Source organism: Brachycentrus maculatus, unplaced genomic scaffold, assembly GCF_059751285.1.
Source record: "Brachycentrus maculatus isolate JH-2025_06_01 unplaced genomic scaffold, ASM5975128v1 h1tg000326l, whole genome shotgun sequence".
NCBI lineage: Eukaryota > Metazoa > Arthropoda > Insecta > Trichoptera > Brachycentridae > Brachycentrus > Brachycentrus maculatus.
The window spans coordinates 803,831-818,791 of record NW_028281075.1 but is presented as its reverse complement, the minus strand read 5'-3'; the positions used below and the strand labels follow the sequence as shown (position 1 = coordinate 818,791).

Sequence of the window (14,961 nt, the reverse complement as noted above, 5' to 3'; positions counted from 1 at the left end):
CCCTAAATATATTTATTAATATGTTAAAAGTCTTTGATGTGCTGCCCCATTGTGAAATTAAATTGGTAAGAAAAATATCTATTTAAATATTTAATATTAATATAAAAATACCTACATAAAATATAAAAAAATTATGTTTAAATAAAGGTTTTAAGAAATAGTGGTATTTACTAAGTATAATTTTTATTAAAAATGGATTGGATTTACCACGAAGTGGCTGCCGAATCAATAAATGAATTAAAAAAATATCATTTGTTTTTTAATTATTTCTGTACTGCAAATATTAGAAAGTTTTTAATTTTTGAAGTATTTGAGTTTTATTTTACGTTATTTTAGTTATTTGCAACAACCGTTTTATAAGATAAATAATATATTTACTTTCGGATTTCAGATCTGAGAGAAAATTCATAAAAATACAATTTGTGTCTCGACTACGGAAAATATTATGAACATTTTTTTTGTAGTATTTGACATTTATTTTAGTTAATTGTAACAATAGTTACATAATCATAATGTTATTTATTTGTTTAAGCTTTCGATTTTAAGGGAAAATCCATAAAAATATCATTTTAATAAATCTTCATTATTTTATTATTTAAAAAAACACTTGTCTTTTTTTGTATTATTAAAGAAAACACAAATGTAAATTTAGACCTGCAGATGGAAGCTTAGATACCGAAACTAGTCGTCATAAAATAAACTCAAGTGGTAAAAAACAAGTGTTTTCTTTAAAAAAATCAAAATGTCTTACCTCAAAGTAAATGCCGAAATAATAAATTAACTTTATTATTTTTATATTAAAAATATTGAAAAACAAAAAATAACAAAAATAGAATAATCACATTAGCACGGCTGCCTGTAAAGACACATGAAGCAATGTTATCTCGCATAAATTTAATTTTCAAGTCACCGACCCACCGAATTGAAATCGCATCTGCGTTCATCAAAATCGTGCGAAACGGTAATTTTACGACTTATGTCAAAACATCCCTCGATATTTGAGATAATTCTGTTAAAGCTCACGGTGCCAAGATGAGAAGGGGTAGCAGCACCAGCGCCTTTGTCAGCCCCTAAACATATCAACACGCCGATACAGCCTCCCCCGAGTTCGTAACTTAACTCAGAGTTACCCACCTTACCTTCACCCTACTCTACTGCAACTTCGTATCTTAACTTACTAAACTATTAATATTATTTTCGACTCGAGTCAATCTTCATAAGTTAGTCTAAAATATGCTTAATGATTGTAACATTTGAAAAATATTTGAGTGTTTAAACAATTTTTGGACAATTTCAATGTAAAATGCCTTAATATATTATAACAAACATTTGTATTTTATTTTTAAATGCCACCTTTTTTGTTAGGGTGCTGATTTTTTGTACCATTCAATAATGTACCATGAGTCGATCATTGTGTAATTACATAATATGCAATGTATTTCATAAAATGAATAGAAAACTGGGCACTGGAAATAAATGGGTTATTAACTTGAAGAGAGCTTTAATTTTAATGAATCTTATTTTAAACACACGAAAAGTAACATATATTTTAAAGAACTGACTTAAATAACATATCGCTCACTCCTTTCAAGAACGTCATAAATCAAGAATCGTCAATTTTCAGTTGTGCATGTTTTCGGAATGCTCAGAAAATGTACTATATCCCAGCAAAAAAGCATATTTTTAACTTAATATTTACCGGCCACAGGGCAGAAAGTGTTGTTTTTGCATTTTTAAGAAAATGTATTGTTTAATTATTTTTTTGAGCATACTGAATATTTTTCAAATGGAGAAAAATCCTCCAGGTTTTACCTAAAAAGATCTGTTGCACATTAAAAAGTTCAATAAGTGGCTTGATATTTATTTTTAATACATTGTATTATATTTTGAAACTTTAAAAACGTTCTCCTGAAAAATCAAGTTTTTTTATTTATGACGTTCTTGAAAGGAGTGGGCGATATCTGGTGTTAAATTGATTTCAAGCAAAACATGCTCAAAAATGCTCCGAATGAAGTTAAATTTTTACTTAATTAAATTTATTACCCTGGACTGGTATTATGATCCAAAGAAGCAATAAGTATGGATAAGGGTAATTTTAAAACTAAAACTTATTTAAACTGTGTGATGAAAAAAGTGTGGCATGAAATAAGTTAAAATGAAATATTCTGCAAATCTAAGTTAATTAAACAATTCTAGAAATCAAAACATTTCAACGCAAACAATCTTGTTAAATATAACATAAATTTATTTATATAACACAAAAAATTATTTGCACGATACGAATCAAAATATAAAACTGTTTTCATATCACATATGCATTTTTAATACTTGAAGATTTACGAGTATGTTAGTGTAAAAAAAAACAAGATACGACTTTAATTACGTTAAATAAGGCTTTGAGTGCTTCCTTTCCAGGTACTTGTGTCTAGTTAACTTAACGGACAATTAAACATAATGTAAATGTAATCAAATGAGATTGACTATTGCAATCTTCAGTTCAGATTTAATCAGGACAAAATCATAAAACGTTACGTAAAACTAATGATATTTTAATCTCGCCGTGTGGAAATTAGATGGAAGTGGGTTATCCCGTGGAATCATAAAATTAATGGGGCATTAAATTTAACAACCTTCGGGACTCTTAAGAACACGTATGATGGAGATTCTGTCCACATTTCCTAATACTGGTACATCCTCTTCCTTAGTTAAGGGTTGGTTCGAGGCGGGATGAAAATCGTACATTATTTGGAATTATATCGATGGGCGACGGTTGAAATATCTAGCCATTATTTTGGAAGTATGTATTTCGAACGAGTAGAGAAACGCATACAGTTAGAAAGAAGAGAAATATAATGAGGGCGTTGGAAACAAACGTTTGTATCCACCAAAAACGAAAATAAAAATTAATCACATAACCAATTTTTTCTTCAGTTTAGTGTCGAAAATTGGCGTTTATTTTCTATTTGCAAAAGTGAAAAGGGTAATATTAAAAAAAATAGAAAAACACAATTTTTATTACAATATAAATAGACAAACATACCAGACACTTTCTTTTTTTATTAGGTAAAGTAAAAAAATGTCTACAGATGATATAAATATGGAAATTCATAAAAAAAAAATAACTTTGGATAAAAAAAGATTAAATATGAAAAATGACAAAAACACAAAACAGATTTACAAAATTTATTTTTTTATTTACAAATGATTTAATTTTTTATTTACAAAATGATTGAAAGTTTTCTATGAATATTTCAACAACTCTAATTTTACTATTTTTCCCAAAATATTTGTGTTTTTATTTTCTCAATTATTGTATTCTTTTCGAAAACCAATATAAAAAAAATTGCATATTTTCTCATTGTTTTATAAACTAAGCTAAACGTTATTTAAAAAAATCTGTTTATTGAAAAAAATCTGAAGAAAAAGTTACACGCCTTGGATATTAGTAATTTCTTTTAATAATTCAAATATGTTTTGAAAATGATTTAAAATACGTCTTCATTTCATTACTTTTAAATGAAGTATGTACATATTTTATTTGGTTTTATTTAAAAGTAGTTGCAATAATTTGTGGGCAGAGCGATTTCCCAAATACATGTTTCTTATTGGTCGAATCATCCACCAGACAAGATCCACTAAACTAAATCCAATAACCTTATTGCAATGTTAAATATTCAGGCAATTTTAAAACCTTAAGTAGAGTGTGAAAATGAACGCGAAATGAAGGAAAATGGATCAGAGCGTTAAGACAGTATTCACATAAGCAGCTTGTACGCACAGTTTGTGGAACAAAGAGCCTCTTTCCCTATAGGATTAGTTAACCCTTTCACGGCCCAAAACTTTCGACATGACAAAGTGAAACTGTTAAATGCCAAAGCCTTCTTATTAAGCCTATGATATATCTTAAAGCGTTTGTCTTTTACGTTGCGAGCGGCAAATTTACTTTGAGCCGAAGTCTGGCGAGCACAAGCAGGGAGAGTACTCGCATATACAGTTTCTTGTGAACATTTTGTGGGACGTCTCGTAATAAGGGAGCCTACTTACATAATAACAAACCGTATATCGCAAAATAAATTATTTTGTATAAATACGTTTTTAAGATTTGTAATAAAAATAAATGTTTTGTTTTATTGTAAAAAGACGGAAATATATATATGAGGTGATACTAAAAAAAAGTGTATATGTCGGTTTGTATTAAATAAGCTAACTGAAGGAAGAAATATCAGCGCAAAGGATTTTGAAAATATGATTATTATTATAACATTAAATACTGGATTTGTTTACCAATATTAAAGGTGTCTCAACATTATTTTTATGTATATTGTTAATGATCTCAACTGGTCACAATAGAAGTATCTAAACAAACATATGTTATTTCAGGCTGTGACTTAAAAAAAATTTGGATTGAATCTCACCTATTTTCAAATATAGCAAGATAAATAATGTAAATACTTCATATCACTTCATCTCTCAAATGATGGCGCCACAATCAGCCATACTTCCAAATCTATTAAAAAAGTTACCCGCATGTGGAAGGTAAACGAGACCATTACATATAATAAATACAGATTAAAAAATAATAATGCAATACGAATGTTCAATAATTGTCAGAATGGTAAATGTTACACAATAGTATAAGGTGATCGCTGAAGCCAGCCAAATGCCGAGTCGTAAGCTTTGAGATGCTCTGACTTCCATTTTCTTTCTTATAAAAAAATAACGATGGATGTTTGCATATCAAGTTAAGACACCTATATATTGAGGATTTTGATTACTTAGTCAATACTTTTGTGATCTCAAAGTTCTTAAACCGAGTGTGTGTAATGTAAAAAGACGAACAATAAATTAGGAACAACATTTTGAGTGTGTCCAAATACTTGTTCACAAAATCTGGATTATCTCCAATTACAGGAGTTATTTTCATATTATTTTTTGACATCTCATCAAAGATGAAGAAGAATATGGAAGTCTGGGCATTTACGGGGCTTACGACCGTCATAGGCTGGTTTGAGTGATCACTTTACACACGTGTAACATTCACCAATTCTACCCATTATTGACAACCACACTACTCAAATTCTTGGAAGTTCTATATATATGAACCAATTTAGAAACCTTGTTCATGAATCACTAAAACTTCACTAGAGACATCTATGGCGTTTCTCATGTGTGTGATTATAATCCGGGATTCGGATCTCACATACTAATATAAGAGTTTCTGCTTAGTAAAAAGCTTCTTTACAACTCACCAATAGATGTCTCTAGTGAAGTTTTAGTGATTCATGAACAAGGTTTCTAAATTGGTTCATATATATAGAACTTCCAAGAATTTGAGTAGTGTGGTTGTCAATAATGGGTAGAATTGGTGAATGTTACACGTGTGTAAAGTGATCACTCAAACCAGCCTATGACGGTCGTAAGCCCCGTAAATGCCCAGACTTCCATATTCTTCTTCATCTTTGATGAGATGTCAAAAAATAATATAAATTAGGAACGCTGATTGAACAGAAATTCGAAATCCGGAAATCACAAATTATCTTTTAAACTCGATTGCTGCTCGTTGATGTGTTGAAAAAATCAGTTTAGAGAGTTTGTCAAGAATTGGAGAAGTCGAAAGATTCGTATCAATTATTTTATTGTAGAGTAATTGAGATTTATCGAAATTAATCAAATACGAAATATGGGATTATCTTATTTTTTGACATCTCATCAAACACGAAGAAGAATATGGAAGTCTGGGCATTTACGGGGCTGACGACCGTCATCGGCTGGTTTAAGTGATCACTTTACACACGTGTAACATTCACCAATTCTACCCATTATTGACAACCACACTACTTCCATAGACTTCCATATTCTTCTTCATGTTTGATGAGATGTCAAAAAATAATATGAAAATAACTCCTGTAATTGGAGATAATCCAGATTTTGTGAACAAGTATTTGGACACACTCAAAATGTTGGGATTATCTTGTTTACATTTTTATCAAATTTATTTTTACGGCTTTATGTTTCAAGAATAATTTTAGCATAGAGTTATTGATGGTTATGGTTTAGATTTTAAATGCTAAAACAAAAAAAATGTAATGCTGAATAAGGGATAAGTGAAAAGATTAAGAAGGGTTCTTTGTAGGCGTATGGACATGTGGAACGAATAGATAACGAGAGATTGACTAAAAAAGTATGTATGGTGAATGTAAGCGGGAGAACAGAACGAAGACGGCCGAAAAAGACTTGGCACGACCAGATTAATCCGAACCTTAAATCTGGTAGTGGCATGTGTGACAAGATGTATGAATGTGAAGGAAACGAGGAGTGTATGTCAGGATAAAAGAGTGTCGTGTTCCGTCCTCCCTGCCTACTCCTGCGGGGAAACGGTGTGATGGTAATATATGTAGTAGTAGTAACAAAATAAACCCTGATGTCAGGAGCCGTTAAAAATTCTGATGGTTAAAATCGCGTAAACTGATTTTTATATTTATTTTATTATTATCACGAATAGGTTACAACATTTCGAAAGTGTCCAAACACTTGATCACAAATCTGGTTTATCTTTAATTAAAGGAGTTATTTTTCATATTATTTTTTGACATCTCAACATAGATGAAGAAAAATATGAATCTGGTTTAAACCAGCCTTTGACGGTCATAAGCCCCGTAAATGCCCAGACTTCCATATTCTTCTTCATCCATGTTGATAAATATTAAAAAAAAAGAATAGTTTAGGTTAGATCTTTTCGTCTCAGAAATTGATGAGAAAAAGAATTATCTTGATTTTGATTTTAGAGATACGTGTTAGTGTCGTTAAAATTATGTTGTAACTACGCACGCTGAGTTGGCTCCTCGGTTGGTATGTGTCGTTAGTTCCTTAACGGGGAGCAGCCTCCCCTCGGCTCTCGTGTGTATAGAGTTACGTGTGTGTGTTGTAGGCCGCCCTTACTCCGCGCGGAGGTAGCTCGGGCCTTTGGAGCGTAACAATTTGTAGCAGGAAAGGTGTCATTAGTTAGGTGTCTTTCACACTGGTGGCGCCGGCGGCCGTCAAGGATAGGGTGGGCGGGTGGCCGGCGGTGCGGTGGGGTGCGGTGGGGTGCGAGTGTAGATAGAGCCTCATGCCTCTCAGGGAGAGAGGCGTTTGTATCGTCTTGTGATGTTTATGGGTCAAAAGAATCAGCCATGTAGTTTTTATTTATTTGATTCATGTTTTGTACTGACATTTCTTTGTGGAACTGCATTTTATAGAATAAAATAAGAACTTTATATTTTTTTCCACATTTTTTCGTCGTAAACAACATCATAAGACTCGTGATGTTGGTTACGACGAAATCCGGTTGCTGGTCAAATAAAATTCATGTGGAAAAAATTACAAAGTTGTTATTTTATTATTTTATTTATTTATTTATAATAAAGGGGACAGCTATTTTAAGCGTATAAAATAAGGAATACCATTTTTAAGTAGTCGACATTTCATATAATTTTTTGACATCTCAATATAGATGAAGAAGAATATCAAAGCATGGGCATTTACGGGGCTTTCGACCGTCATAGGCGTTGATTTAAGAGATCACTTTACACACTTGTAACATTCACCAATTCTACCCATGATTGACAACAACACTACTCAAATTCTTGGAAATTTTTAAATATGATCCAATTTCGAAACATTTTGCTTGAATTACTAGAGACATATATTGCTGAGATGAAAGAAGCTTTTTATTAAACAGAAACTCTTTCATTTGTATGTGAGTTCCGAATCCTGGATTATAATCACATTGGTACATGAGAAACGCCAAAAATTATAATTTTCATTTTATTTATTTAGCTTATTATTTGACCAGTTAAATTTATTTAGAACATTTTGAGTGTGTCCAATTATTCGTTCACAAATCTGAATTATTTCCAATTAAAGGAGCTATTTAAAAAAAATCTACTTTTATTGTAACATATTTAATGTGAATTCTTTAAACCCCTTTTTAATTAATATCCTTGTCGATTGTGTAATCTCTTCTCAGGTTCCACTCGATAGATTCCACCGAAAACATTTTCGTTCCAGTTGCCTTTAAAATCCTTACATTTTTTCGAAAGGATTATCACAAAACTTAACAGAGATCCGAAGACAATCTCTTAGAGCGCATTACGATGTTTCTTTAACCCTCCATTTTTTAGTCAACCCCTTCCGCTATTAAAAAAAGAAGACCGGAGTCGTTCGCAGGCTACGGGCGGGAAAGAGGCTTAGAAAATTACTGATCCTCCTGCCTGAGACAAAGCCCACTAAGACGAGCGACTTAATCCCCGTCTGTTATTTTTTCTAAAGAATCTCCGTTCAAATATCTGGCGTAACTCGGAGGAAATCCTTCGCAATCCGCATGACTTGACACTCGGGACGAAAATTCCCGTCGGGTAAAAATCCCTCTTTTTCTTGGCGGGAAATGGGACGCGCTGAAAATCTGGGCATTTAAAAGTAGTGTCCCGTCTGTCGGAGGGCGGGAAAGGAAATCAGCAAAGGACTGCGGAAGTGGGGGGGGGGTATCTATTTAGGTTGGTATTCCTTCCTCGGGTATACATATCTAAGAGTGCTTGATACACAACTCGCTAACTCATATTTTGAATCATAGTTATGTATAATTTATTTCATTAGATATATAAAATTAAACGTAGCAGTGATTTTTTTTTTTGACTTCTTAACATAAATGAACAAGAAGAGTTAAAAGGTTTACTTAATTAAAGTGACAACATAAAGTTTAATTAAAATATATTTGTCCGCCTCCATAGTGTAATGGTCAGCACGCTCGACTATCATTCTGGAGGTCCCGGGTTCGATTCCCAGGGGGGGGGGTCAAATAAATGTAAGTGATTTTTTCACTCTTATATTTATTCAATATCACCCTGGACTGGTACCTGAAGCGGATGGCTGATCACCTTTCCTTCATGTGTTAACGATCAAGATAACACTGCGTTTATATGCAGTGCCCTATGCACCATTGGGGTGCGGATAAAGGTTTGATGATGATGATGATGAAAATATATTGCTGCAAAATAAAGCATTTAAAAAAAATACTTGAAAATTGATAGCTTAGTCAAAGGAATCATTTATATTATTTTTTGACATCTCAACAAATATGGAAGTCTGGGCATTTACGGGGCTGATTAAAGTGATCACACACGTGTAACATTCACCAATTCTACCCATGATTTACAACCACACTACTCAAATTCTAGGAAGGTCTATCCAATTTATAATATGATCAGATTTTGAAACATTATGCTTGAATCTCTAGAATTTTACTACAGACATCTATTGGTGAGATGAAAGAAGCTTTTTATTGAGCAGAAACTCTCAAATTTTTAAGTGACATCTGAATACTCGACTATATTCGTTGAGAAACGTTAGAAAATACTCTTTTTATTTTGTTGTTTAAAAAATAATAACTGAAAAGGAAATGATACATATGTTAAATGTAATTTTATAATAAATCATAATATTACCAATTTCATTCACATTGATATTAATTTGTGTTACTAATTTCATTCATATTGATATTAAAATATTTTTCATATTTTTCATTCATATTTTTCTCAAAAAAATCAATGTTTTTAATCAATTCGGTGAGTTGACCGGCAAAAATGAGCCCGTTAATTAATTTAGCCAAAATGATTTCAAGTTGGGCGACAAATGATAATTTGTTCCAAGCGACTCTGGCGCGGCGCGGGGAACATAAGCGAGCTTAAGCCCAGGGGCTGTAGGTTAAAAGGGTTGTTTGGGGGTAAAGTTTGGGGGGAGGTGCCTCCCGTCGCCCGTCTCCCTCCCACTCCCGGGATCTTGCTTAATTCTAGTTGTTAAAAGGGTGAGAGGTGATTATGCTCAGTCTTAAAGCAGACTATGATTAATGCCGCGGGCGCGGGCACTGAAATAATTTCTAGGATTAAGTTAACCAGGGGTTAACTAGGCCTCCGACGTTCCTCCTCTACACACCAGCTCCTCTCGTGGCTTTATTTGTATAAATAAATCTTATGGCTAATATCGCTGCGAAATTAATGGCTCGGCGCGCCAATAATAGTTACTCACTGAAAACATGAAATTAGTATTTACCATTAAAACGGCGATAACTAATTGGGTGTAAATATTACAAAGGTAAATATTATAAAGAAAGGTATAAATAAAAAAAATTAAAATAATAATTATTTCGGATTGAAGCAGACAAAAAAGGTTATTAAAACAGTTTTGGTAATCCAATAGAAAACCATGTTTAAGCAGATGTAAATAAAACACCTTCAATTCAATTTTTCAGAATATCATTGGGTACAATATTTTAATACTTTTTGAACAAAGGGATTTTATTGTTGTTGCTGTAACAGTTATTACAACGTTTTTTAAAAAACATTTAAAAAAAATATTATGTCAAAAATGTTTTTTTTTTATTTTTTATTTATTTGATATAGTTACATTTTTAAGTACAATATAATACATTTTCTAAACATTTATACATATGGCAAACTTTTAGTTTTAGATTCGCTGTGCCTCTCCAAAAAAGAGACTTAGCTCTTGTGCTTGGAGAGGGACTTACACTAATGGTTTATTGTTTTATATAATTAATGGTACAATAGTCTTTTTTTTAAATATTTTTCAAAATTTATATGTGATTTTTTTCTTGGATTTTTTGGAGTTACAAAAAAATATGTAGGCATTAGGTATACTAAGGTATTTTGTACTCGTATAATTTCAAACGATAAGACCGATGGATTTTCGAACTAGAGCATAGTATTTCAGTCTGATCAAATGTTTTATCAGAATAACTGAATTTAGATTCGAGCATTTCTTTACAAAGGACAAATAATAATGTCAAAACGAAAAGTTTAAAGCGTATTCTACAAAGAAACAAAGCGACGGACGCGAAAAATTATTAAGAGGGTCGGTAATGTATTTCATTATTTGAGATTTTGTCGATTGTTACCAGCCCTTAAAGAATGGTAAGTGTTGGGGTTGAAACACTAAAACTGGTAAAAGGGTAAGAACGGCTTCCTACCCGTTATCAGCTACTAACGGGGAGGCGCGGGAGGGTAATAGATTAAGGGAGAAAGGGTTGATAAAAGGCTTAATGATACAGAAAAGGTGGCACAATATGCTTCATTAATGAAATGAACAATTCCAATAAAGAAATCTATCAAGGGTTCGTTAAGTTGAATATTTCATTACTTAAAACACAGATCTACATAATAATGTTTGGTAGATAATACATAATATATTCACCGTAGGTAGAAAAATGCCGTTGTCTTTTAAGATAAGATAAAAAATCAATATTTTAAAATTGAATTATCCATTAAGAAATGATAGATGAATTGAAATAACATTCTTCTTCAAACACTTATCCGCACCCCAATGGTGTAATGGTCACTGCATTATTATATGATTGCGTTTATAACGCAGTGTTTTCTTAGTCGTTAACGCGTGAAAGAAAGTGATCAGCCCTCCAGCCCTCCGCTTCACGTACCAGTCCAGGGCAATATTGAATGAATATTAGAGTGAAGAAAATCACTTATATTTATTTGACCTACTTCCTCTGGAAATCGAACCCGGGACCTCCAGAATGGTAGCCTAGCGTACTGACCATTACACTAGCCAAGGCAGACAATATTAAAGACGTTTATTTTCAAAAGAAGGATTTTTAAATATTGATGTCAGTTTCGACGAAATTCATTAGTCATTTCCACAAAAAGAATGATATACAATTAAAAAAAAACATACTTTAAAATAATAACAATAAAAACGTTCGTTTTCCAAAATTTGAGGAAAATATATTTTTAAGTAACTTCTGTGGTACTTAAGTACGTGTGATCTCTAAAAATATACAATTCACAAAATTCTTAGATAATTACTCGCAGTTGACTAGTTATACTTCTTTGACATGTTTACGATTAATTTTCCAGTCTACTCAACGATATTTTCTAGTTGAAGAAATAGTAACTAGTAGGCAATAGAACAAGGCACTGAAGTTGTTCAATAAAATAATTCGGATGGATAAAAAAGAAATACTTTTTATTCTTCTATGAAGTAGAATTTGTTTTTATATTTTGTTTATTCTCAATTGAATAGCCGATCCGCTAACCTCAAATCACTGGCTACAGAATTGACCCATAAAGCCAGTTAGTCCTCTCTGCTTCCCTCGTCGTGGAGTCGCGTTATTATTAGAAAAAAACAACTAATATATTACTTTTATGGAAAGTGATTTCTATCCATCATGTTCGTCTATCGTCCGCTAGATGGTAATGCATACTTCAATACGAACATAACGCGGTCGTAAATTCTAGACTCGAACCATTTTCACACGACTCGTGTGAAAGCGTGTGAAATGAAAGTAAAGTCAATTTAGTAAAAAATGTCCTTACTTTACGGATGCTAAGAATATTTTTTAGAGAGATAATTATTTAAAAAAAATCTAGATTATCTAAAAGACTCACATCCAACCATAAAATATTTTTCTCATAAATTGCAAATACATATTTTTGCAAACGGTTTTGTAACTGTAATTTAATGATATTGCGCCAAATCGGATTGGCGGAGTGTGAACTTGATAAAAAAATTGATCCCATAGAGCCAAAGTGCTGCCCACAATTCATACTTTAAATTGGTGGTTAGAGAAAAATCGTGAAGAATAATAATAACAATAATAATGACCCCCTAGGGATTCGAATCTGTGACCTCAAACACGGTAGCCAAACGCGTTAACCATACAACACAGATGAACAATAATAGTCCTTTGTAACAAAGCAGTTGTATATTTTTAAGCTGGTATGATTCGGTCATTTAATGCAACAATGAAAAAATGCCGTATTATACACTATTCTTGAATTTTAATATATAAGTTTGTGCGCATTTTCGATAGATGTGAGATGGACGCATAATATACGAACCGTTATATTCGATTTAATTTATTTGTTTTTTTTTGTTATTAGGTATAGCTCAACAATTAGCTGGAATACCGGGCGGTGACTGGGGAGGGCTGCCGCGCCCCGCGGGCCCCTTCCTGCCGCCGCCGCCGCACTTCAGCCCCTACGTCTTTGCCGCCCTAGAGCCCGGAGTCCCGAGAGCTGCCCAGCTTCATGGAGGTAAGATGAGAATTTTCTTAAATTAACTTTCAAACAATGAAACATTAAATATTCATTTTGCAACTCAAAAAAACTTTCATAGTTTAAGAACGACATACAACGTTACAACGATAAAATACAGATAAAAATTACGATGGTCGCCATATATTTATATTACAAATTTAAAAATTGTAAGGGCACTCGGATTTGTATGCCCATACTCGAAAAATATACCTTTCTGAAATACACATTAACTACTTTGTACAATACTATATTAATGATAATTCATTGATTTTATAAACATGAAAGGAAAAATATATGCATGTTTAAGATGGTTTGAATGCTTTTAATGCGCTTGTAAATATTTACAATATGCTAAAATTCGGTTTCTGTACTTAGGATATAATTTTTTTATAATACAATTATTGGAGAGACAGCTGGGAGTCAACATCCCAAGAGCGACAGGCGGAGGAACAAACAGATCCTTTGGATTTGCAAAGTGAAGAACAAGAAGAAGATATCACTGACATATTGATATTTTGATAAACTGAGTTCTGTTAAATGATTAGCAATTTAATCGCTCTTGTATTATTATCTGACTAGTTCACTTCCACTGACTAGTCTGATGATATTGCGTTGAAATTTATCGGTAAACACAAATAAGTTGATTAAAATACCAAGTCCTAATTTATTTACTGAAAATTTAGAACGCTTTAATTATAAGAAGTCCTTTTTAATTAATATTCCGGAGTAACATGTTTTACTTTCTTTCAGATATAAACCATCCAGAGAGTTTGAATTCCGTCGGTCTGACGTGCAACCCTCACAGCACCACCAGTCCTCGAGCATCTCCTCAGTTAGATCTTCTCAACTCTTCGTCTCATCTCTCTTCTCCTCAGGATGACGAGATATCTGTCACGGCCTCTTCCAAAGGCTCTCCCCCTCCTGATGATAGACCGGGAGCATTCACTACAGTCCTCTCCAAATCTAAGAGCGACGATCTGAGCTTATTCCTCAACAAGAAACACGACTTCATGCAGAAAAACCACGAGTTATCAAGTTTCTTTCATGGCAAGAATCAAGACATAAATAACTTTTTCCATAACTCTAATCAACACGCCGGACATGCGCAAGGAAACTTATTCAATAATGCTCTCGCTGCGCAGTTGTTCCTCAATACTCCTTTACTTCAACCCCCGAACCAATGGCTTTACTCCCAACTTTATCAAGGTGGCTACGATTGGCCCTGGCTCCAAATGAGGCATCCATCCCTAATGCCCTCCAACACCAGGATAAGTACCGCATCACCGGACACCATCAGAGTAGAAGACTCCAGTCAAGAAAGCACAAAAAGAGAAGAAACTCCCAAAGCTTTTCTCGAAGCCACTAACGCAACAAAATCTAGCAGCAGCAGAAGTGATGCTTCTGCAGCTCATAAAGGACTGTCGAATGGAATTAACCTCAGCAAAAAGAAGTCTTCCGATAAAAAAGAGACGGAAACATCAAGTGTCAGTTCGAGTAAACGGTCATCGAGTCCTCTCACGGCGAGTGGACGAACGAAGGGGGGAAGCGATAGAAATACCACTACACGACATTCGGATGTATGGAGACCGTACTAATTGTATAAAGTAACTTTTGTTTCTGAGTTTTTAATCGGTACTTTTTGATAGAAACCAACACATTTCCAAACATTCCGAGGACTTGATAAAAGTGATTTCATATGTTGTTGGATTTTCATGTCAAGATAAATAATGATCCCACACGATAACGTGCATTTTATTAAATTCTTAAGTAAACTTGAAATTTTTCAAAATGCCGGTGTGCGGTTTTGTGCGTATACAAACAGTGCCACTAGAAACTCTTGGATGGGAAAATAAATTGG

At 33.0% G+C, this 14,961-nt stretch overlaps 1 protein-coding gene across 1 annotated transcript in view; it reads left to right on the top strand.

Moving 5' to 3' along the window:
• The window catches only part of RunxB (RUNX family transcription factor Runt related B), a 35,360-nt gene extending 20,662 nt beyond the window's left edge, over positions 1-14,698 (top strand). Inside the window, exons 4-5 of the mRNA XM_088268582.1 lie at positions 12,948-13,100; positions 13,854-14,698. Coding sequence (XP_088124708.1) covers positions 12,948-13,100; positions 13,854-14,698 — 998 coding nt within the window. The remainder of the gene's footprint in view (positions 1-12,947; positions 13,101-13,853) is intronic.
• The last annotated feature ends 263 nt before the right edge of the window (positions 14,699-14,961 follow it).